Here is a 27,190-nt window from a genome sequence, read left to right on the forward strand (position 1 = left end):
AGTGAAGCAGCAAAGCTAGCCCTGACACTGTCTGACTCAAGATTAAGCTACCCTTTTGGCTCCTGTCTTCTCTATCCACTGTGGTCATCTGACATTCTTGATTACCGCAGGCTTCTTTATCATTTCTCTTGCTTTGCCTCTAATGCTTCTTGGCCAGGAATTATATAACTGTTTATTAAAGCCTGGGGGCAACCAAGTACTGGTAAGCCTAAAGGAATGGGGGTCGCCATGTACAAAGCTACATTTGCCAACTATAGTACCTGACCTTCAGTGCTGGAGCAAGCTTTACATTCTGAGGCTACAGTTAGTCAAATTTTCTAAAATTAGAGGAGGTTTAGTGACACCTAGTTAGGTGTAATACACTCTAATGCCACATACACACGACCGGACTTTCTGGGAAACTAGGTCCGACGGTCTTCCCGACGGACCTCCGATGGACTTGCCTACACATGACTGGACTTTCTGGCAGACTAGGTCCGCCGGCCTTCCGACGGAGTTACGGCGGACTTTCCGAATGAAAGGACTTGCCCCCACTGTGACGTCTTAAGGGGGCGGGATCACCGCCTATATAAGTAATAACGGAGTGCTCAAGCGTAGGGGTTCCCCTTAAAATCCATACCAGACCTAAGGGCCTGGTATGCCCCGCGCTCACCGCAATAGGAAAATGTGTTTTTCCTATTGCAGCGAGTGCGAGATGCAGTACCCTGCCCCTGCGTCGCATCTGGTCCGTCGGACCAGCATACAGACGAACGGGCTTTCCGTCAGGAACTGAGTCAGGCGGAGTTACGACGTAAAGATTTGAAGCAAGTTTCAAATCTAAGTCCGTCGGATCTCCAACCAAAACGGTCCGTCAGAAATCCGATGCAGCCCACACACGGTCGGATTGTCCGTCGGATTCGGTCCGTTGGACCAGTCTGGTCGGAAAGTCCGGTCGTGTGTACGCGGCATAACTCATATATTGGGTTGTGGAAAACAAGAACATTTGAAAGTAAAGTCAAAACATATACATTATACTGTATATGTCTTTGGGCTGTTGATTTTTTTACTCTGTCCTCCTCCTTGGAGTTCCCCAAAGAGAGAGAGAGCCCAACAGCGAGAGAAAAGGTTAAAACCTCTGTTTATTTCTTTACTGTGGAGATGTCCATTCACTTCCTCTCTATTTGATTGGTGTTAGAAAAAATAGGAAGTCAACAAAAATCTTCCTAATATGCTATTGTGGATGCAGACAGATTTAGAGTGAGAAAATTACTTTTGTCAGGTTTTCACTGCTTTTAGTGTTCTTATTGGGGAGATTTCCCTTTAGTTCCTTTGGGGGCGATGAGAGCAAGACAAAACAGGAAGTATGAGAATTCTCCCCATAAGGGATGCAGACAAAAAAAAACGTGACAGAAGTTCTATCCTTAAAAGTCCAGCCCAGTTTTGGCTATAGCCAGGCTTTAAGATACCTAGTTTACTGACCATAGCGCTTTTTGACACATTCTACAACATAATGCAATGCGGGCAAATAAAAACAATCTTGTTTGTTTCAAGAAACCTTCCTACCTGATTTAATAACACCACTAGAGCTGAAAGCAGTCCAGAACTTTGATGATCCTATAGCACTGCTGTTGAATTTATGGCTTATTGATTCTGAAATGAATCATTCCCAATTTAAATGTCCTAATTTAAAACTAGTAATATCACTCAAATCAGTTCAATCATACTTATATTCTCACAATGAAACCCCAGAAATTCCAAAATTTAAATAATTTATTTATATATATAGTATATACCATAAATGGCAGAGATTATTAAAATTCCCATCTAGAGACCGACTCTCTCTGACAGAAATGGGTGATCTCCAGGCAAGGGATTTGTACCATGGATGATACAGCTCAATAAAGTTTATTGAAACAAGTGATGTCATCAGTGTATGCACCCTCATTCCTGGCAATGTATTCACAAAAAGTGAGGAAAGGTTCCAGTGAATGCCCCCTTAACCAGGAATGCCTGCAGTGGAAGAAGGCCACTGAAACCTGGAGCCGTGGGGCTTTCAGTGATCTTCATACCTTGTCAGGTTACCTGGGAGCTCTGAATCCTTTAGTACTCAAATTTGCAAATAGGAACATCAGTTCCTGGATTTGAGATGGGCCACACACCCCAAAATACTTTACTATGATGAAAGCTTCACTGACCACCAGTGGAGGGTAGGAGGTCGCAGAAGCAGGTGTGACTTCTAGAACTAAGGTCAAAATTTGTATATCAGATCTCTGAAACCTAGGGATCTCTAATTTGCAAACAGTATCTAGCATGCAGGAAGAGGCAGGGCCAAGTGTAGCTTTAGGAACTAAATTCGCTATCTGCATAATAGAAGACCTAAGACTTCAGAGCTCTTGGAAAGTGTTACAAGGCATATGAACATTGGTGAAAAGGAAAGAGAAAGGCGCCTCTAAGTGCAGTGGTTAAAAGATTTATTACAGCACAATGGGATTAAAAACACAAGATAGTAAGAGGTCACAGGCATATAATGATTTGTCCTCATGCGGATCGCTGTAATCCATGTTTGTCTGGGGGAGAGAGAGAGCTGTCCTGCAGCTGTCAGAGTCCCTGGTGACATGGATTGGCGAGGAGGTGAAGATGCAATAAGGTGGCCCGGGTTCTGGAAAAAAGCTGGAACGCACGCAGCCAATCTGACATCAGGTGAAGGTGGTGGGCGGTAATGCGTTAAGTTACCAAGTAGAACTGTTTGGTAGAAACACAACTCGTCGTGTTTGGAGGAGAGAGAATGCTGATTTGCAACCAAAGAACACCATACCTACTGTGAAGCATGGGGGTGGCAACATCATGCTTTGGGGCTGTTTCTCTGCAAAGGGAACAGGACGACTGATCCGTGTGCATGAAAGAATGAATGGGGCCATGTATCGTGAGATTTTGAGTGCAAACCTCCTCCCATCAGCAAGGGCATTGAAGATGAAACATGGCTGGGTCGTTCAGCATGATAATGATCCCAAACACACCACCTGGGCAACGTAGGAGTGGCTTCGTAAGAAGCATTTCAAGGTCCTGGAGTGGCCTAGCCAGTCTCCAGATCTCAACCCCATAGAAAACCTTTGGAGGGAGTTGAAAGTCTGTGTTGCCCAGCGACAGCCCCAAAACATCACTGCTCTAGAGGAGATCTGCATGGAGGAATGGACCAACATACCAGCAACAGGGTGTGACAACCTTGTGAAGACTTACAGAAAACGTTTGACCTCTGTCATTGCCAACAAAGGATATATAACAAAGTATTGAGATGAACTTTTGATATTGACCAAATACTTATTTTCCACCATAATTTGCAAATAAATTCTTTCAAAAATCAAATAATGTGATTGTCTGGATTTGTTTCCACATTTTGTCTCTCATAGTTGAGGTATACCTATGATGACAATTACAGGCCTCTCTCATCTTTTTAAGTGGGAGAACTTGCACAATTGGTGGCTGACTACTTTTTTGCCCCACTGTATACAGTATACAGGTACTCCTCACTTAACGACCAGGTTCCGTTCCAACTAAGACGTCATTAAATGAATTGGTTATTAAACGAGTAACAAGTAATCAATATTTTAAGCATTACTGTACAACTACTGTACTGTTCTGTATTGTGAAAAAAGGTCTAAAGACAAAACTCCAGCTCAATAACGTTGTTTTAATTTGCAAACGTACAAACACAAATGAAAATTCTCTACTGTACTGTACAATACAATGATGTATAGCGTGCCGTTTGGGTGGGGAGAGCTGGTCGTAAGTCTGAGTGGTCGTTAAACAGGTAAGTCATGAAATGAGGAGTATCTGTATCTAAAACTATTAATGCCGCTTACACACGCTCGGACATTATGACAACAAAATCGTGGATTTTTTTCCGACGGATGTTGGCTCAAACTTGTTTTGCCTACACACGGTCACACAAATGTTGTCGGAAATTCCGAACGTCAAGAACGCGGTGACGTACAAGACATTCGACGACCTGAGTAAAATGAAGTTCAATAGCCAGTGTGGCTCTTCTGCTTGATTCCGAGCATGCGTGGAATTTTGTGCGTCGGAATTGTGTACACAAGATCGGAATTTCCGACAACAAGTTTTGTTGTCGGAAATTTTGAGAACCAGCTCTCAAATTTTTGTTGTCGGAAATTCCAAGAGCAAATGTTCGATGGAGCCTACACATGGTCGGAATTTCCGACAACAAGCTCCCATCGAACATTTGTTGTCGGAATTTCCGAGTCTGTGTACGCAGCATAAGACTATATATTCGCTTTACCTGAACGTTCCCTACTGAACTTCCACCAATTCCCAGCCAAAGTTGGGGGATATAATTCCACATTTCATCTAAAACACCATCTGTTCATTACACTTGGTTTTGTGATCTAAATACTTGTTTCAGATCATTGACTCAAAGTTTTGAAGCAAGAGGGTACACATGATCAGGCAACAACAGCCTCAATTCCATGGCAGAGTTTAGAAGGATTTCTATAATTAAAAATAACTGTTTTTAACGCGACAGGTGAGAACTACCTGCTACCAGGAGAAAGCAGCAGATTTTCTCCTAACCTGGACAAAACAGGAAACATTATGACATTGCTTACTCTGAAAATGCTCATTTTTTGCTTATTTCGGTTCTTAGTACTTTCTAAGTAACTGACCTAGAAGAAGCATATGGCTAGTGAAGTCAGAAGAAAGTCAGAACTCTAGATCGTGTTCTTGTGCACTTGTTCTGGATCAGTGATTCCTGAAAACTCAGGATCAACATAACAGCCAGGCACTAAGTGGTTTCAGGAGAAGAATTCAATAATGGCAGCCTATGCATTTTCTGAGCACTGGTTTGTTTTAGGGATCTTCTTTTCAGCCGAAAAAAAAAGGGAATATCTTTTCATTGTACTTCTTTCAGGAATTTACTTGCTTAAAGTGGCTGCATTCTCTGCATTAGGGTAAAAAAACCTTCTGTGATTCCCCCCCCCCCCCCAGCCCCCTCCAAATACTTACCTGAGCCTGATCTTGATTTAGCATTGCTCTCTCTCCTCAAAGGACATGGAGGCAGCAGCGGGAGCCACTAGTCAATAAAAACCTGTGAGGAGGGAGCTGGGGTGTGGGGCCAAGTCACACTGTATGTGTCAATTGATACACATAGCCCAGCTTGGGAGTGAGCATGCATGAGTGCCCCCATAGCATGCCGCTTACTATGGGGGCACTCAGAAAGGAGTAGGAGGCAGGAGCACTGGTGGAGGACCCCAGAAGAGGAGGTTTTAGGTTGCTCCGTGCAAAACCATTTCACAGAGCAGGTAAGTATGACATGTTTATTATTAAAAAAATAAAAAAACTAACCTTTAGAATCATTTTAAGTCAGGAAAGAAGATTTGGCATGGTTGGGTGCTGCTGCTTATTATGACAGCTAAGAGATCCCTTATTTACCAATAATGGAGATATTTGGCAATCCATGCCCCGCAATAGACAACATATCCTCTCTATAGTATGTAATATTAGAAGTCATATAACATTGTAACTTTTCAGCTTCCAGTAGGTGCATTTTGTGGGGAACCTTTTCATGTTACAAGTTGTTTGCCTTAAGTAATATTCATATATAACTGTCTCAACTTGTCTGACAGCTCAGGATCACACTGTAACAATTTCAATGTGAGTGATGTGGAAGGAGTGGTTAAAGCATGTTTCCTCAGCATAGCATGTACAGATGACAAATGTTTGGAAAAAAAATATTTCCCTTCCCCAACACACACCTAAAAGTTGGAGCAGGAGATTCTTCAGCTTTTAAAATTGAACTGCAGCTTAAACATTTTGTTTGCAGTAGGGAAAGATTAGAACCTTTATCTAGGTTACTGCTAGTACCACTGCTCTTATTGTACATAAGCAGTAGTCACTGGGACAGAAAAAAAGGAAGAACTGCTGTAATAGGGAAGGCTTAGAATCTTACATAGGTGCCTGTTTCCTGTTGAAGGAATTTCCCCTATTTTCCGACCTGATGATCATGGACAACAGAACAAAGAGTGTGGGGAATCTCCCCACTGAGGATGCAAACAGCAACCAACATCTGACAGAGATTCTGATATTTCCTCACCTTATCCAAAACTAAAAGACAGATTTTTTGCTTGAGTTACACTTTAAAAGGAACCTGTAAAACAAATCTGGGGGTATCACCATTACAAAGCAAGCAGATTAAAAATTCAGAGTAAAATCAAGACTCCAGACCTCTACATCTGTTCCTGGTCAGTGCCTCTGAAAGTGTTAAAGCCACCTGATGAGCATGACAGACAGACAACCAGCATTTTCAAAAGGAGAGGTCAGCAATGGTTGCATCAATATTTTCTCCGAACAGATTTCCTCCAGTGACCAATGGAGCTTAGATGGTTAGCATTGCTGGATTTTTTTTTTTATCCAAGAAAAGGTTTTTATTGAAAAACAAGTACATACAGTCCAAGAAGTCCACCATTAATATGTACATAACAGCATAAGCAGGCATATATCCAGAGATAAATTCAAGTTTATACAATCATATAGTTCTCACTAATAAACAATAAAAACAAAAAGAGAAATCTAAACACTGCATCTTTATCTTCCCCTCGTCCTTCCCTCTGACTTTAACCAACAGGAACAATAAGCTCTATTCAGGTCAAATGCAGAGTACATAATACTTTCAACCATTATTAAGGCGCAATAGTCTATCCATGACCAGATCCTCCGGGGCGAGCCCAGGAGTGCCCAGCCATGGACCCGAGAGTTTTTCAAATTTCCCTGAACATCCCCTGTGTTGGTATATGATTTTCTCCATTCTTAATATATTGCCCAGTGCAGTAACCCATTGCTTGATTGAGGGGGGCCTTTCAGATTTCCAGTGTACCATAATTAACTTACGGGCCACAAAAAGGGCTCTAGATAGAGCTTCTCTGACATGGGGTTCCCACTCCAGTTCGTCTAACACATTCAAAATACAGTGTCTAGGGTCCAATGGAATTGAGACCCCAAAAACTGCGCTCAGTGTATCCACCACCCCCTTCCAGTACACATGTAATTTGGGACATCTCCACAGCATATGTATTAAATCTCCATGGTCTCTCCTACATCTAGTGCAGATTGGAGTGGAAAGAAGTCCCATATTGTGTAACCTATGAGGTGTATAATACGTTCGCAAGAGTGTATATAATTGCGTTAGTCTTTGCGTTACATTCAATGAGCATATGGAAACTGACTGCAGAGCCTCCTCCCATTGATCCTCATCCAAAGGCCCAACATCTAGCTCCCATTTTCCTTTCACTGTCAAGGGGTGTTTTAGAAGGTATTTGTGAAGTAAGATGCCATAGCTCTGGGAAATTAATCCTTTAGAGGTCTCAGCCCCTTTAAGTAAAGCTACCAGAGGGTTTGAGTCTTTATGCCATTCAGAGGCTTTTGACTGGGCTGCAAATGCATGCCTAAGTTGCATATAGTAAAAAAGCATGGAGGTCGGTAGTCTATATAGGTCCCTCAAGTTGTCAAAGGAACGCAGTTTTCCCTCACTTATAATTTGCGTTAAGTATAGAATGCCAAACCTCTGCCACCGCTCCGCATGTTGTAATTTGCCAAGTTCTGGATAGGATTAATTTCCCCATATAGGACTATACTCACAAATACCTGTCGCCTCCTGAATATACTTAGTTTTATTCCATATTTTTTGTATGAGGGCATATGTGGGAAAACATTTATGAGGCTTGCTGAAAGCTGAGGCCTCCAAAGCCGTGGGGACAGATTTACCCCCTATCGTATGTAACATTATATATTCTGAAGCGCTAGGGGTTCTGACTGTAGACTCCCCCTCCATGGCCATGGTTTCTATCAAATGTTGCATTTGCGATGACAGGTAATAAAGCCACGGATTCGGTAGTGCAAGGCCTCCTTCATCTTTAGGGCGTTGTAGATTTTCTAATTTTATCTTAGGGGGACGGTTCTTCCATATCAATTCACGAAAAATGGCATTAACTATCCTAAAAATCTTAAGTGGAATGACTACCAGTGAATTGTGCAGTACGTATAGCAGTTGAGGCATTAGAATCATTTTATTAGATACACCTTGCCTGCAACCGACATACACAAAGCATTCCAGGTTTTGACTCGTAAACGAAATCGGGCCAACAGTGGGGAAATATTTAATTAACTATATTCCCTAATCTTAGGAGAGACCTGTATCCCCAAGTATTTAAAGGAAGTAGTTATAGGTATTTCCCCAACTTTCTCCTCATTTAGTAGTCGCGTATCATCTATCGGCATTAGGGCCGATTTGGTCCAGTTTATTTTAAGGCCTGAAAATTCTCCAAAACGAGTCACTGTGTGCATTGTTTTTTTAAGCGATTGGTCAGTATCACCCAAGAGAATAATGGTATCATCTGCATAAAGCATTACTTTCTCCTGTCTATCTCCATAGCAGAAGCCGGTGATATCCCTGCAGTCTCTAATCCGTATTGCCAACGGCTCTATGGCCAGGGCAAACAGCAGGGGGGACAAAGGGCACCCCTGCCGTGTACCCCACCCCAGAGCAAAGGGCAGCGACATTCTACCCGCTTCTCTAATTATCGCCTGAGGGCAGTGATATAGCAAACACACCCAAGAAATGTATGTCTCACCAAAACCGAATCTCCTCATCACCTCCCATAAATATGGCCATTCCACGCTGTCAAAGGCTTTCATTGCGTCTAAAGACAGCAAAGCTCTCTGACCTTTGTTATTCCGGTAAGGACTGCAATTTAAGATATAATCTTCTAAGGTTTATTGCAGTAGATTTAATGGGCATAAATCCCGCCTGATCGGGGTGTATAATTGAGGTAATGACCTTATTCAACCTGATAGCCAAAACTTTTGCTAATATTTTGATGTCTGACTGCAGTAGGGATATTGGTCTATATGAGGCCGGGTCCACTGGGTCCTTGCCTGGTTTTAAAATTAACACAATGTGGGCCCTAGACATAGAGGGCGGTAGGGTATTATGCTCCCTAGCAGTAAGAAATACATTTAGTAGTTTGGGGAGTAGTATCTTAGCATAGGTTTTATAGATTTCCATTGGGATGCCATCCCCCCCTGGGGGCCTTACAGTTAGGGAATTCTGCCACCGCTGCCTGCAACTCATCCAAAGTTAAAGGAGCGTCTAATTCTTTTCTCTGAGAGCCTGAAAGCTGTGGGAATACAATACCATCCAGGTAGCTGGACAATTCCCCAGGGCTGAATCTAGAAGAGGAACAATATAACTGTTCATAAAATTCCGCCAGCGTTTGGAGTATCTTATCTGGGGAGTGTACCAACCGCCCATCAGCCTTCTTTATGGAACCGATTACTGGAGATCTCTTTTCAGAATTAGCTATTCTAGCTAAAAGGCGGCCCGTCGTTTCCACCTCTTCAAAAAAAAGCGGTCTTAGAAAAAAACCTCTCTTTGTCCGCCGAGGAGGCCAGCAGATGCTCATAAGCTGATTGAGCCGACTGCCATGCCTCCTTTGCAGAATCAGTTGGGTCCTGAACATACCTTGCCTCAAGGGAGCAAGTATGGGATTCCAGTGTTTCCCGTAGTGCTTCAGAGTGTTTCTTAATCTTGGTAACCTCATTACTAAGTATTTTCTTAAGGTGAGTTTTAAAACCCTCCCTTTCTGCAAGGACAGATAATGAACCTGGTTCACAGGAGAAAAACTTTTTTATATTGCCTTCTAAGTTCTCAGTGGAGGTAAAAAGCTGAAGCCAAAAGGCATTAAATTTCCACGGTACCTTGGGGAGTTTGGATTGGTGGGTTACCATAAGGTTTATCACCATATAGGAATGATCAGATACACACCGAGGTTTGTATGAAATATCCAGGACCGAGGAGAGCATAGCCGGGTTTCCCACTGCCAAATCTATTCTAGATAATGAACCATGTGTTTTCGAGAAACAGGAGAACTGTTTAGCAGTGGGATTCCGGTGTCTCCATAGATCCAACCATCCCACCTCCTGTAACAATGTAGCCAAAGGAGTTAGTCTATGAGGAGTTGGGGTGCTCGGGCCCGGATGTTTGTCCAAGGCCGGAGCCAACCAGCATTGCTGGATTATTCAGACTGTACAGTTGCTGCAAAATTATTATCTTTATTTTCTTATTGTTTTTTATTTTTAATTATTAAAAATGTTCATGAACTATAGGGTGAGGGGTTATCCTACAAATAAAGTATACTACAATAAGCATACAGTATATACATTCATTATAAATTTAGCTTATCCAATAAGGCAATTTAGACAGCAGTGATAATTTAGAAAGGGCAGTAACCCTAGAAATTACATTTTAGTTTGCTGAAGCTAAATCTGTGTTAGTTGACTGTTCATTGGTTTTACACAATGCAATATCAAGTTAAAGCAAAATGTAATCCTGACACTATGCTATTTAAATGCTATTTAAAGACCTCTGGCTTAATTGTGTTAAGACAGCTTATTTACTTTGAATGGTCACTTACAGACACTCCATCACTTTGGCCTATTCGGGCAGTGAGAGAGTCTCTTTAACCACTTCAATACAGGGCACTTTCACCCACTTCCTGCCCAGGACAATTTTCAGCTTTCAGTGCTGTCGCACTTTGAATGACAATTGCATGGTCATGCAACACTGCACCCAAACTACATTTTTTATCATTTTCTTCCCACAAATAGAGCTTTCTTTTGGTGGTATTTGATCACCACTTGGGCTTTTATTTTTTTGCTAAACAAACGAAAAATTTGTTGAAAAAAAAAAAAGGTTGTTCTTTGTTTCTGTTATAAAATTTAGTTTTTTCCTTCACTAACGGACACTGATGAGGCGGCACTGATGGGCACTGATGAGGCAGCACTGATGAGTTGGCACTGATTGGGCACTGATGAGGAGGCACTGATACGTAGAATTGATGGGCACTGATAGGCGGCACTGATATGCAGCATGAGGGGCACCAATAGGCGGCACTGATATGCAGCACTAATGGGCGGCACTGATGGGCACTGATAGGCGACACTGAAGGGCAGCACTGATGATGAGGTACTGATAGGTGTAACTGCTGGGCACTGATTGGCACTGTGATGGGCACTGATTAGCACTGTGGTGGGCACTGATATGGGCACCGACCTCCGTTTCTGATGGGGCACTGACTGGCAGCTGATGGGCACCTTTTTGGTTGCTGTGGTGGCACATCTGATGGGGCTGTGCTGATAATCAATGTGCTGATTATCAGCACAGACCCCCCCTCTGAAAGGGAGAGCCGCCAATTGCGTTTACTGGGAATGCCATTTACCGGGACTTCCTGGATCACGCGATGATCAGCTGTGATTGGTCACAGCTGATCACGTGGTAAGGAGCCTCCGTCAGAGGCTCCATACCATGATTGGAGATGCAGTGTGTCAGACTGACACACAGCACCTCCAATCGATCGCCGTGCTGCATGCCCTCGCGTGTGCGTGCCGGCATGTTATCCTGCTGGATGTCATATGATGCCCAGTCAGGATAACAGAACCACCGTCCGGCCGTCATTCTGCTATAGGTTGAGCGGGAAGTGGTTAAAGGAGAAGCAAAGCCAAATTTGGCCATATTTCTCCTGGGGATCACAGGTGTGCACTTTGTTCTGCACTCGTGTGACCCATATTCAGCCTTCTGTTGGCTGAGGTCACTCAGCCAGTCCAGACTCTGGAGAGATCCCAACTTTAATGTCGCACTCCACCCAGACACTTGACCGGCAGATGGCCCAGGCTCTCAGCAAGCCACTGAGAGCCTAAGCCAGCCAGCCCCATCCCCTGCAAAGCCCAGCACTCCAGTGAGCCTTAGGGTGGCCCTCACAGTGGTGGTGGTGGGGGGTTGTGGAACTGAAGCCAGAGTATCCATACCAGAAACTCAGTCTTCAGTGCACATTCAGCCCTATGTATGTTCCGGTCCTGGGCCATACTGTGCCTTTGGTTGTTATGGTGCAGGCATCCACCATTGGTTGCTAGGAATCCGTGTGGCTGCCACCATCCTAGCGAACAATGGTGCTGTGTGGCCTGCAGTATCTTAGCAACTAATGAAAAGGGGAAAGTAGTGGTGTGGTGGTCAGGCAGCAAAAATGGCTGCCACAGGTGGCATCCACCCCATGGCACAGCCTTGATTTTAACACGCAGTTTTTATTAAAAAAAATAAAAAGTAAAATAAGCTGAAAGGATTTACAGAATATATATTACCAGTTTGTAAACAAACCTAATATAAATCATATTTACCTTATTTAACAAAAAATGCATTCCCGCAATAATTGGACAAAATAATGCATTAGTATACTTAAAAACAATAAGACGTATTTATGAAAATATTTTTTTAAATGTGCCTACACTAGTATTAAAGTATATATACTGAAGTGTTTGGAGATTTACCTTCACTAACTGTACCAAAGACATAACAGCAAATTACATGAAATATTCTTAAGTGAGGGGAATTCTCTTCTTAGATAACTGCCCTCGTAACAGGTGTCCCCATTGGAAGATTTCTCTTCATCCCTTGTTCTTTTGGCAATTTCAATTTCTCACCACCTTCTGTCCCATTGATAATGATCACCAGTACAAAAAAAAACCTGAATCTCCCCAATGGAGAAAAACACAACACTAAACAATTGACAGAGGGTCTAACCCCTTCCAACTCCTGCCTTTACATACACTTAAATTCACACATATAACAGTTCCTAGCCAGGTAATGTTTGCTCAGCTCACAAACATATGCAAGAAAAACATGGGTAGGCATCCCTACTTCAGTGACATATTAAGCATAGCTAAGGAGAGTGGTAAATCAGGAATCATATTGACAATTTCATATCAAGTACTGTATATTCATTTTTATTTTTGCACACTTACTATACTGTGTGTATATATATATATATATATATATATATATATATATATATATATATATTTATTTAACTACAGAAGCTTCTGCTTATCACTTACCCTTGTATGTGTCCGAATGTGCATCTTTAATCCATCATTCTTACTGAAGGCTTTGTCACAGTAAGGACACTGGTAGGGGCGCTCACCTGCAAACAAGATAAGCATCACAATTACCAAATGTACTCCATGGCTGAGAAGCACTGCCCTCACACATCAGGAAAGCACAGCATGACTATGTCAAAGGAGGCACATTTTTCTAGCCTGAGGTTCATGTTCATTTACGAAAAGAGTTAAACAGAGAGTGAAGATCTGAGCTTTTAAAAACGTCACATAAAGAACAAAAGAGCACACTGGCTACATGCTGGGCCAGATCAAAGCACCACTTCTAGCCGCCTGATGTTTCCTAACAACATATGAATGCATGCAGAGATATGCAAGGCAAATATGACAGTCCAGTTAATGGGTGAATTATGAACCATTTTGTTGTGGCTGGAATTTTTATTCAATGTGGTGCTTTGATACACACTATTCGTAAAGGGTGCTAACATCGCTACACATCTGTTGAACATTTCCACCATCTGGACTGCAGCCATCACATTTAATTACTGTAATCAAATCCTCTCCCTACTCTATATTTAACTAACAATGTACATTTACTTAAAAAAAGTACATTAGTTTCAAGTGCAACATTCAAATAAAAGAAATCGTAACAGAGTTCACCATCAATTCTAGTTTAAGGCAAACTATCCATGGGATTTAATAAAATACCACAAAGCAGCAATCCTATGTAAACTGTGAGCTAAGCACTGTAAAATTCACTGTGTTGGTATAAGATCCTTTATTTTTCTCCCAGTAGCACAAAAACAAATGAAGTGTCTTTAACGTGAAACTGTGAACACTTAACAATGGGAGCTGTCATTGCTGACTTGGCTCTGAAACATGCAGACTCTGGCACTATTATCATCTTGATTCACTAACCTACTGGGTCACTGACCTGGAACAAGCATGTAGCCAGCAAATTCTAAAAGGTGAATTTCAATCCACCGCACTTGTCAAAATCAGAGGCTCAGTAGATAATAAAGGCAGGATTAGAATGGTATCATAGGATTCCTCTTTTTGTGCACAGTAATCCCCACACCTAAAATGTTGTCCTACCTTGCTCCCAAGCAGAGAAATCTTTGTAAAGCCATCAGTCACTGGCTGAAATATTTTCATGTTCTGCCCACTGGGTGAAGGGTTCCACAGTGTTCCCTATTTTACCTCCGTACTGATAGAATGTGATTAGATGCTGAGCTCAAAATAAAGGAGCAGAATGTAAGTAGTGGATGGAGCCAGGTTGGCAGAGGACAGTTAAATTTTAACAAGTCTGCCCGCTGATTAAGGAAACGCTGAAATGATAAAATCATAGCTAATGGAGCTAAAACTACAGGGGAGCATTTAGCACATCAGTCATCATGCAACACAAAGTGTAGGTAGAGGTGTCCAGTCTCCTGGACAAGAGGTGCTGTGCTGACTTTCTATAATGATTACAGAAAACAGAAGATTTTTAACCTAAGTTCACAGATTGAAAAGGTAAAAAAATATATTCTCTTAATATTAAAAACATTTTTTGCCTGTAGATGAGCTTTAACAGTATTTATCCTGGTTTAAATTTAGATCTTGAAGATAGGGAATGGATAAAGTCAGCCATGATTTCTGAATATGAGACTGGTGGCTGGATGCTATTACCTTCTATTTAGGTATGCTAGCTGGCCAATTCTCCAACTCATACTTACCATAGCTACTGATTCCTGTGTGAAATATTCAATTATAACATAAATTAATGACACATAGGGGTTGATTTACTAATACTGGAGAGTACAAAATCTGGTGCAGCTGTGCAGGGTAGCCAATCAGCTTCTAACTTCAGCTTGCTCAATTAAGCTTTGAAAAAAAGACTTGGGAGCGTATTGGTTTCTATGCAGAGCTTCACCAGTTTTTGCACACTCAAGTTTTAGTAAATCAAACCCCATTAGTATTACTGTCCCAAATAAAGCTAAAACTATCACTAAATACCAAAATTTCAACTTTTCTCTACTGACTTTTAAACCTGAACAAGCAAGTATGAAGAGAAGGATCACTCTACCTACCACAATGCTGGCACATACAGACATATTTCAGTACCATCGTGCGGGGATAGGGGAGGGGAATGAATGCTTCTATTCTATTTGCATAAACTCTGGGAGATTCAGAAGCTCCTTGTGTGCACTGAGATGGAAAAATAGGTAGGCTGAGATACTATATGGTACTTTTACTTCAATGCTATACCTACTGTTGGTAATAAGTGATTATACTTGATTCAGGCAGTATTGATACACTTCAAATTACAGTATGTTTTGATTTATAATGAAATCCCACTGCAGGAGTTTCCTTTAGAATATATGTAATTAAAATAGGGTATTTTTCTTAACATTTATTAAAATATAACTTAGTACTAGTACTTTTTTTAAGATATGCATTTGCAAATCTGAAGATTATTTACTACATATATATATATATATATATATATATATATATATATATATATATATATATATATATATATATATATAAAATTTGTTTTTTAAGGGTAGTGCTAGGTTAACCAAGTCCAGACAATGTTAGCATACTGACGGCAGACCTGGTGGTGGGATCAGAACTCTGTTTATCCAGTTGAAGGTGTTTATGTCCCATGGTTCAGACCTGGATAACCCTTATAAGATCCAAGTCCTTGAGTGTCAATCCCTGATACATACAAATTGTTGGTTGGAATCTACAGAGGTCAAGGTATTTTCTGATGAAGGCAGACTCATGGGAATTCCTAATCTGAACTGTGAAGATGATTTATAGTACCGTCATAGCTGATTATTCATAAAGGGAACACATGCTGTATTTAATGTTACTTTTTAATGCTGCTAAAATGTATAGCCAACTCAAAGCATCTAGGTCAACATTAATGTTCACTACTAAAAAGATCATATTTTTATTATATGGTTAATAAAGTAAAATTTTGCTTCCATATGCAGAAAAAGATAGGAAAGCAAGTATATGTTTGTATACAGGGCACATAGTAAGATGTTAAAGCAGTAATAATCCCAAAAACAAAAATGTAATATATTGCAGATTAGCAAACATTAGATGTAGTGGCTGCATCCATTTTCTTGTATTATGCAATGTACACACAATCGGATTTTCTGACAACAAAAGCGTGGATTTTTTTCTGAAGGATGTTGGCTCAAACTTGTCTTGCATACACACGGTCACACAAATGTTGGCCAAAAATTCTGAACGCGAGAACGCGGTGACGAACAACGCGTACGACAAGCCGAGAAAAAGGAAGTTCAACAGGCAGTGCGGCTCCTTTTGCTTGATTCAGAGCATGCGTGAAATTTTGTGGGACAGACTTGTGTACACACGATCGGATCAACAAGTTTTGCTGTCGGAAAATTTGAGAACCTGCTCTCAAACATTTGTGTGCGGAAATTTCGACAGCAAATGTTCGATGGAGTATACACACGGTCGGACTTTCTGACAACTAGCTCACATCCAACATTTCCCATCGGAAAATCCGACTGTGTGCATGCGGCTTAAGACTTTTTTCCCTCTGTTTTCACCTGGTGATCTGGCCAGTAACACACATCCTATTAGAGTGCCCCCACTCTGGAAGAAGGAACACAGGGGGCACAGCAGACAGCAGCATTGTTAATCTGGGGGGGGGGGGGTGTTAGATGTATTAGCAGATATCGATACACTAACAAATTGAAACAAAACTCCAGCTCACACTGCAGTTACACAAGCAGTTACAGCAACAGTTTTATTCCCTTTGGGATAAAAGTTTTTCATAAATGAATAAAAGTTGATCATTGTAAGCACCCCTGTCAGTGATAAATGATTAACACTATAATCTTAACACTATAAACTGCTACTTCTACAGGACAGCTTGTTATGTTCAAAAACAACTGACTTACTAGCTGAATCACCAGGTAAAAATAAAGGAAAGAAAGCCTAGAAAAAAAATATTCTGCCATCTCATCTAAGAATTGGTAAGCTGCAATAGATTTAATATTTGCTTTTGGATCTAATACCACTTTAAGTTGCATTTTCTGTCCTGAAAGTTGGCAGATTTCTGTAGGTAATCACTACACTTTTCCTTTCTCTAGTTTTCTAAAACAACCTCAAACCATTTTAATTTTCCCACACATTTTATCTGCTAAAGGTAAGTTAAAGGAAGACATGTAAAAATGTAAAAATACATTAGTATTAGCACACATTTTACCACCAAAGTCCTTAGAATGTGATTCAATCCCAGACTTGCTGCACTTTATACAGTAGGTACTTTTTATGCTACTTTTTTTATTGAATTATTATTTATTTATTTAAATACTAGAAAATTGTTTATACTTAATCAGCTAGACTGAATAGTATGGATAGTATTCTACATCGTAAGGCATGTTTCTCCATTTCTTTCCAGTTGATATGCACCTGGTAGGTTATATAGTTTTAGTTGTTCATCATAATATGTTTTGTTTCCTTTATTTTACTAACTTCATAGCTCTCCATTTTGCATATAACGAGGACACGTTCTTTAAACCCTGCCATGCAATCTCTTCTACTACTGACTGGTCATATGTGCACATCATCCCTACCCTTTAGGCATGCTGAAGGGGAAGAATTTCTCTGTATCCTGTATACATAAAATGCTTGCTGTATGTTGCATTGAATTTCACATATAAAGGCACTGATAGGTCCATGCTGTCTACATGCTCTTGTTGATCATGTCCTTGCTTACCCCTCTGGTAAACCACCAAGTAAGACTGTAAGAGGCAGTTTCTAACAAGGACATACAAGCGATATGTGAAGGCACTGATTGAGGTTTGCACAACAATCTGAAAATTAACTGAAGAAGCTTGTTGGTATCTGTAAGTTCCTGTTGTATAGTTTTGAGAACAGTTTAACGTATTTTTACATATTTTAATAGTATTCGTCATTCATACACAATGAAGACAAACTTTATCTGATGTGAAGGTACCATTTGTTTTGCAATTCTCTGATCTTCCTAGTTCCAACTAAATTGATAAGTGGTATTCTCTAAAACGTTAGTATTTACAACACACAGTGGCTATTTTCCATGTGTACATCGTAATAAAAAAAAAACAAACGCCGCTACTTCAACCCATTTTTAAACTTTATAGTCCTGCACCATCATATGATATGATTTTTAACTGATTTTTGATTGGAAATTTCTTAAAATACCTTTGTATATCAGTGAATTGTACTTCCTGTCCTCCCATGCTAGTGCACTATACTGCTATAGAAAAGTAATGACAGCAGCTCATCACAAGCAACTTTATGCAAACCTGTAATTGTAATCACCCCTTGTGCACTTCATTTAAAGTCCCAGCATATGTAAATATACATTCCCCCCCCCCCCCCTTTTGCCGCATGTCGAAACCGGGATGGAGGCAGAGCTTCAACACAATGGGTAGCATATATACTTACCCAAGAGCTAGATGGGATTCTACTTTTTGACCCCTATCCTCTGGATGCTATTTACTGCTTGTGCACTTGCGATGCGTTTTTTATATGTGACCCTTTTTTACACATTTTTTCCACAGTTTTTTCATCCCTGTTGGATCTTGTTCATCGTGCCGGTTTTGCTTTTGGCTGCCTTTTGTCTTTCTTTCCCCGGGAGCCACTCGCATCAGACGCTGCCCCCTGCCTCCCTTCGGTTCTGACGGGGGTTATGGGGACGGGCAGCCTCATGCGTATCGATGCCACGCACTTGCTGCACCAGTGACGCCCTTATTGGTCACCGCCTGGTCATTGCGGCATTTTCCTTTCTGGCTGATGTATTGGTGGGAAAAGGATTGGCGGCATTGGAGGGCAGACGCTTCCCGCCCGTCATGCAGCTTGCCTGATGTTGGTGTTTGTCCACCCTATATAGCTGGCCCACCAAGGCGTCGCCACTTACAGATGACCAGAGGACCAGTTCGCACTGTCTGCTTCACTTCACACCAACACTCGGTACCTGTCACTAAAGGTTAAGTCCATGTGCCACGGTCTGCTTATACTCCATTACTTCACTTTCTTTACTTCATACCTATATTCATCTCCTATGAACATCACCTTATAGGTGTATCTTTGTCCACGATCTTCTAAATGTTACCTGTTCACTTTTTCTCTTGGATTCATGTGTCATGGTTTGCTCACACTTTTTTATATTTTTTATTTTTTTACTCAATTTTTATCGTTTTTGCATATTATCTAATAGGTGTATTTCTACCTACACCTTATCTTGCACTTTATTTTAATTTCTTTCACCTTCTTTCTCTCATGTGTCTCAATTTCCTTTATGCTTGACAGTGCTGTCCGGTTTACTACATACAATACGTTTTATTTATCTTACAGACCTGCCTTTATTGGCATAATACTCATTATATTATACATGTTCACTGGTTGGGGGCGCTTCAGTATGGGCCTGGTGTTCCAGCGGACTTTTACACCTCAGCTCCCGGGTAGACTGATATGGTGACACTTGCATACCAGGATCAGTCGAGTTCAACATTCCAACGGGATGTAAGTTTGTGGATTTGACCATCTCTCTTTTTATATAAGCTTTTTTGCATGTAAAATCTTCCATTTCATGGGCCTTCTTATTTAGATCACTTTTTATTACCTACAGACATTCAGCATCTGCTCCTGATGAGTCGGATTATCGTTGAAACGCGTTGAGCTTTTGAGGATGCAACCCCTCCCATTTTCATCAATACTTTCATGAATTAACTGTATATTACTAGATTTATTCCATCATATTTAGGAATTATGTATATCTGTTCCCCTGTTATGGTAATCATGTTTCACATCTTGTTTACATAGATGTTTACATATGCATTTAGCATTTACCTGTCATATATAATGTTACGCAATTTGACACTTATGCATAATAAATTCTTACTCATACATTGTGTTTTAGCCTGCCTCACTCAAAAGTCCCATACTTTTTTATTTTTTGTAATTGCAATCTGACCAGGTCTGTTATATTATAGAGTGCACAGGGCAGTGCAGTCAAACGCTGGTGTCTATCAGACTGTGAATCCAGTTTTAGGCACACTTCTCTGCTGCTATAATGGGAAACTGAAATTAAGAGCATGAAAGTGGAGGCTGTTAGTAAATGTCTGTCTGACTTAATATCTATTTACAAGATTTCAGTGGGGCTTTAAGGTGGTTATGTTAAAAAGATTTTTGAGGATGGATGTCACCATCAATATGGAACCTAAATATCAGCACTAAACTAGCTTGATTTATTTTTGTGACAAGCGCTGCCCACTAACATTCCTGCTGTCACCACTGAGTGGCTAACTGCTATGTATATTCTGCCTACAACACATATGCTTTAAATTAATTGTTTCAAATCCTCGTTAGAATGGCCTAAACATAAAAATTACAGCACTTTAACTAAAGCTGACCATACAATAGAGATGGAAAAAAAAAGTTCATTTTCCACTGCAGTGATGAGAAAGTTCAAAAGAGCAATATGGAAAAATTTTCTCGAACAAATTAATTTCAAACCATGTATGTGGTTTTTGATCAGGAAAGTCCATTTAACCCAAAACGATTGATAAAAACAAACACAATTTTAAAGTGCCTTTGAATGATGTCCTTTAAGTGATCAAATGTCCTGTGAATTTTCATATGAATGTTCATATGAGTGTTTGTTTGAAAATATACTAGGGTATGGCCAGCTTTTAAAGATATAGGCTGACTAATATGGAATAGCCTAATATTAAAATTAAAAAGGTTTAACAGGTTTTTTTTTTTAAGTTTACAGGAAATTGGAAATGTAGAAAGAGTGATGGCATGGCATGCCAAGCTTTCCATCAAAAGTGTACTTTTGGGCTAAATTTCTATAAAATTATGTGAGTTTGGTATGGTTCAAAAACGAAAAACAACATTAAGGCCTTGTTCACACAGGCTTCAGTTTGTAGTGTGTATACAGAATATAAAGCAACCTACAGCTTGTTTAACATGAAAACAAGCACTCCCATTTAAATCCATATTTAACATCCTCAAACTAGAGCTGAAGTTTGCTTAAATCATCAACAAAGCTTTTTGAATGTTTTATAGTTGCTTTTTAGTACTCCTGAAGCCCCTGTTGATAATGCACACTTTTTTTAAACACATCTTCAAACACAACACCTTTCCATTTCTAGAATTTTAATATATTTACAGAAGTTTAATAAACATGGAATACTTACCTCTCCTGCTGCCTCTGACCCCAATATTTCCAGTAGTAGAAGAAGATTCTGCAGAATCCTTAATTTTAAGAATTGTTTCCTGGTCCCCCAACACACTGTGGTTCCTCCTGTGTGGCCTTTACATCACTACAGGATACAGTAGTGATGTAGGGGCTGCTGGATCGAACACTGAGTGCAGTGGGGGACAAAGAATTGTCCCAGAAGCTTCAGATTCTGCAAGATTTTCCCAATTTCTGTCAACTACTGCAGTGGCTCAGGCTTGAGGGGAGGTGAGTATTTAAATCAGAACTAAACCTCCTATTCTTTACAGGCAAGAAAGCTGCCATCTAAAGTAAGCCACAGATGAATCAAAAGTTCAGAAGGGACAAGATGAACTTCGATCAATCTGTGGCTGTTCCTGTTCCAGAGAAGTCGATCTAATTATCGTCTTCTCTTGAACTGGCTTGTTTGAAAACTTTCCTTCCAAACAGCTGCAGAACTGATCAGTGTATTCTGACAGCAGAAGAGTCTCTGCTGTCAAAAGACAATAACATAGCAGGGTGATTCCTTCATCCACTTCACTTGTGTGGATGGGGGAATCTGTTTAGTTTTTTCGATCAGCACTGATCAATGTATGGCCAGTCTTAGGCTCTGTTTAATCTGCAATTGTAATAAGTTATCACACCAGCCATATGATGACTTGACAGTTTGGCTAAGAGCACAAGAAACTGTGACAGTTATCATTCATGGCATTCCTTGAATGTAACTGTTTTGGGAAACAGGTAAATTGATGGGTTTAGTTCCACTTTAATGTCTTCTATGCAGAAGGCCCTCTTTAAAAAAAGACTGATTGAAGCAAACAAGTCACTTAAACTTTTTGTGTTAGAATTAAATATTACATTTATTTCAGTTTTATCTAGATGTTTGTCCTTAGTGAAGGTTAACTAAAAATACTGCATAAAGCAAAATGATAGTCTTACATGTTTCTTTTAGTCATAAACAAGCATACCTCTTAACGTTTCTGAATTTTTAAAAACAATTTTTAAACAATATCTTCTTTGCTTTAAGTGTTCTCTAATATATACATTCGATTTTTATCATATATTACCATGTCCGGCTGCAAATTAAGATGCAATTTGGCACACAAACATATGGAAAACCCATTGTCTTTACCAAAGAAAATGTAATAAATGGCCAATACCTATTGTGGTGTTGCCTATAGAGATGCCATGACCCAGGACTGCAAACAACTCCAATTAAACCTCATGTATCTCAAAGGGCTACAAAGTATATTTCTCATGCAAATTAGCACAACAGATTCAACCAGTGAGTAATGTCTTTAGGATGGGCAATGGTATCTCTAGTTATAAGTTGATCATGAGCTGAACATTCATTTCTGGATGTTTTCACATACTCCTTGTCTATAAATGGGATTTCTGCTGCTCTCCTTGTGAATACAGTCGTTTCTCTCCCACGCTACAATGTGTTTGTGATCAATTCAAGACCATTTCAAAAAGTCTCATGTGCCTGAAAACCTTAGGACAAAGAATCTGTAGGCATAAGACCTGATGATGGGCAGACAGGATTGTCTATTTTAATTAGTCTAAGTTAAGGAAGCGAAAGGAGGGTGGTGGTCTCTGGAAGCAGACACAACGCTCGTTGTGTTATTTTCTCAAGTAACATATTCATGATCTCATTCTATATAGAAAATCTTGCTTTTGCAATGTGCACAAATACCACCATGTTTATTTACTTAGTAATCTATGATATGGAAGAAAAATAGGCAATCCAAAAAAAAATGATTTTATTAGATTAATTGTCTAACTCATTATAATAAACTGGTAAACCTTGTAAACAGAATCCCGGACACTATTTATAGACTAGAGATCTGTGAATTGATACATTTGTTCAAATCAAGCAAGTCTGATATATTAAAAGCATATTACCAGGTCTGCTTTTTATTGTGTAATTAATGGATCTAATTTGATGGAATCTGTAAGGTACAGGAGAGCAGACACAGAGAATCACAGCTTCCCTGAAAAGTAGCAGATCTGTGTCCAGTAAATTTTGAACAGATTTGCTTATCTCTATTATCACACATTGAGTACTGTATATTCAATGCTTTTTTTTCCAATGGGTGGGCAAATCCTGTGCAGCAACATATAGGGACTGTAGTGCCAGCCAAGTGAATGCTGAAATTCTGCAAGGCAGTCATTCTGAAAAAAATACGCAACCACAAGCAAGGAGAATTGAAAAAACTGGATTTTTTGCTTGCGCATGATTGGATGAATGAAGTCATACTTTTTTATCCCATTCAATATAAGTGAAATTAATTTTGCAAAGTAAACATTTTCTAGCAAATCAACCCCAGTGACTCAGGAACCACATGTGACTCTCAGCTATTTAATGGACCTTCTAGCAGTCACTGTGCAAAGGCTCATTGCTGCTGTATCTGAACATGTGGGGCACTAAAGACTTTTGCATGTTGGAAAGCAGTTGTTCAATGTACAGTATATAATATTTGTTAGAATTTATTATAAAGAAAGAATTGCGCTAGGTGCGTGATGAATAAAAAACATGTAAATTACTAAAATAAACCGTGAAAGATATCCTACTGCTAGGCACTATAACCCCGATATAGGTCACAGAGAGATACATGTATAAATAAAAGTGCCGGATAATAGACCAATATTTACCAAGTGAATATAATGTGTAGGCTTACGCTAATGTAAAGTATATAAAATTAATCATGATCAAAAATAAGAAACATCCAGTGAAAAAAATAGTCCATACGTAATTATTTTGTTGAAGAAAATACGTTCATATGTGAAGGTGTCCTAACAAAAGAATTCCGATACAGGACCCTGAATCTGTGTTCTCTACCACTTGTGCTGTCCGTCACCTTTTAACAAATAATGGAGGCTTACCAGAAAGCCTGTGACCGCCCTTCTCAGGGGGGTCAAGTCAGGCTTAGTAGAAACAGCAGGGACACTGTTAAGGACTCACTTCTCTCACGGATGACCAGCTGGGTATCCGCTTCCACAGCTCCCTCATATATATACAGCCCTCTGTTGCTAAGCTGGCACTCACACACTCACGGCCCACTGTTCTGTCTCCAAGGCCGTCCGACCTGTGAGCACACGATTACCATGTGCTGACAGGTCGGACGGCCTTGGAGACAGAACAGTGGGCCGTGAGTGTGTGGGTGCCAGCTTGGGAACAGAGGGCTGTATATATATATGAGGGAGCTGTGGAAGTGGATGCTCATTGGCGTGCGGCTCCTATCCCTTCGGTTATCCATCGGTGCGCAGCACTTGTCTCCTGTGAGTGTGCCATGGAAGTTATTCCTTACTGACGCCAACTGGTCATCCGTGAGAGAAGTGAGTCCTTAACAGTGTCCCTGCTGTTTCTACTAAGCCTGACTTGACCCCCCCGAGAAGGGCGGTCACAGGCTTTCTGGTAAGCCTCTATTATTTGTTAAAAGGTGACGGGCAGCACAAGTGGTAGAGAACACAGATTAAGGGTCTTGTATTGGAATTCTTTCGTTGGGACACCTTCACATATGAACTTTTTTGTTGTCACATTTTGTGTTTTATTATGCACGTATTTTCTTCAACACATTAATTACATATGGACTATTTTTTTCACTGGATGTTTCTTATTTTTGATCATGATTAATTTTATATACTTTACATTAGTGTTAGCCTACACATTATATTCACTTGGTAAATATTGGTCTATTATCCGGCGCTGCACTTTTATTTATACATTTGTTAGAACTTATACAATGTTTTTGAGAGTTCAGTTCCCACCACGAATCGCATAGGAACGCTTTGTGTCTGTGCGATTCACATGCAATCTGGATGCAGTGCAATTTCAGCCTATTCACTTGAATGGGCTAAAATCACACCAGACCACACCAAACGTAGTACATTCACTACTTTTTAAAATTCACAGGAACTGTATTGCATGGTACTACTGTACCATGCAATCCAATGCAGGCAAATGCACTGTTTGCAACCTGCATTTGGGGTGCCATTAAGTTAACATTGACAGCCGCTGCAGATCGCAACTGCAGTATTCTTTTAATGCGGTGTGGGAACTGTGCATGGAATGAGGTTTCTCGCACTGCATTCTGGTGTGAACTGGCCCTCAATGTACTTGTTAGGTATAATTAGACATGGGTCTGAGCTGCTTAAGTTTGCAGAATTCTGCAATGAATATTTTACTGAAGTGCAACTATAGACATATATATATATATATATATATATATATATATATATATATATATATATATATATATATATATTATAATTTTTTGGTTTTTTTTTACATAAAGTTTATTTATTTTCAATAAAAACAAAAAAACAGTAGGCAGTGGTTACATTCACAGTAATGAAGATCAATGTAGATGGTACAAAACAGTAATCTACTAATTATTAAGACAGTAGCACATATTCAGCTGTATATTTTCCAGTTACACCCGAAAAATTACAATTGCTCTATTTGGGAAAGGAGACTTTTCAAATAAAAAATTTATAGCGAGCGGGAAATGAGGAGAGTGTAAGGATTCCCATCTTCCGTGGAAGTAACATATACGTAGAATTATACAGATAACTATCAGGCAAGAAGATTGGAAGGGGGGTGGAGGGCATCAGTACCAGAGCCCAGTAAAACAACAAGAGCACCGGGTGTGAGTGACCTATGATGTGCATTCATCTAAGTGAATAATATTCAACGTGGTGCAGGGGCGATGGTGCCTTGGCTCTGATCCCTACTCCAGAGTCAGCCACTCCTCACAAACCCGAGTCACCCAAATTTGTTTGGGCAACTCCGTCCCAGATAGGTCAGTTTATAGAAGGGCAGGGCCGCATTTATCAGGGTTCTCCACTGCGCTAACGTCGGAGAGGAGGGTCCCTTCTATTGTAGCAAAATCGCCTTCCTGGCATAGAAGGCTGCGTAAAAAACAAATAATTTCTTGGATTGGGGGGCTTCAAGTGTGTTGACCATACCAAGCAATAGTGGTATCGGATCACAGGGTACTCTTAGTTTGCCTACAGAATTAATAAAATTAATAATTCCCCTCCAGAAGGTTTATATATGCTGGCAGGACCAAACAACATGAAAGAAAGAACCCCACTCCGAGGCACAATTGGGGCAAATCGAGCTTCTATCAGGGTATATTCTAGCTAGACGTTTTGGGGAGAAATATTCCCTATGCAAGAACTTGATTTGAGTGAATCTGTCTGAATCTGTCTCTGGCGGAGATCACCAGAGAGAGGTATTGCTGAATGCCCTCTTCCCAGTCATCATTGGCTAGTGTGGATATATCCGCCTGTCACACCGAACACGGGTGAGAAACTTTAGAAGTATCCAGTCCCGCCAGGACAGAGTATAGGGTAGACAGGGGTTTAGTTTCATCCACTGCACTCAGTACCCGTTCGACAGTGATCCCAGTGATCTTCACCACAATGGATAGAGGGAACTGGGGCCGAAAAGCATGGCAATGCTGTAAATACCTAAAAAACATGTGATTAGGTAACCCTTGTTGCATTTTTAAGTCATCAAACATGAGTAAGCAATCAGGGGATACAATGTCTGCTAACGTCTTGATTTCAAATCGGACCCACAGCACAGGATCTGGGATAGATTGGAAATGCGGCAACCGCGGATTCCCCCACAGCAGAGTCCGAGACCAGCCGTTGGGCTTCTGGACCTTAGTCCGCACAATTTCCCAAACCCTTAGTGTGGTCATCAAGGGAGTAATATTTGGGTTGGACCTGGGCCCACGATGCTTTAGATTGCGCAGTTCAGAATAGGACCCAAGCAACGCCGCCTCCAGTGTGGACGCAGGATTGTCCGGCTCTTCTGACAACCACCATCTGAGTGTGACAAGGACAGCAGCCCAATAGTATTTGAGAAAGCAGGGTAGGGCAAGGCCACCTAAGGTGATATGCAGTTGCTGAGTGGAATTGGCTATTCTAGGGATGCTACCATTCCAAATAAATGAGACAAACAAGCTGTCCAGTTTGTTAAAAAACGCATTCGGAATGTGAACCGGGGTC

At 40.5% G+C, this 27,190-nt stretch overlaps 1 protein-coding gene across 4 annotated transcripts in view; it reads right to left on the reverse strand.

Annotated features, from left to right (window-relative positions):
• Positions 1-27,190, reverse strand: part of PRDM5 (PR/SET domain 5) — a 328,080-nt gene that overhangs the window by 96,518 nt on the left and 204,372 nt on the right. For all 4 annotated transcript variants that reach the window (XM_073603356.1, XM_073603364.1, XM_073603346.1 and 1 more), the window contains one exon: positions 12,934-13,019. In XM_073603356.1, the coding sequence (XP_073459457.1) occupies positions 12,934-13,019 (86 nt within the window). The remainder of the gene's footprint in view (positions 1-12,933; positions 13,020-27,190) is intronic.

This window comes from Aquarana catesbeiana, linkage group LG01 (genome assembly GCF_042186555.1).
Source record: "Aquarana catesbeiana isolate 2022-GZ linkage group LG01, ASM4218655v1, whole genome shotgun sequence".
NCBI lineage: Eukaryota > Metazoa > Chordata > Amphibia > Anura > Ranidae > Aquarana > Aquarana catesbeiana.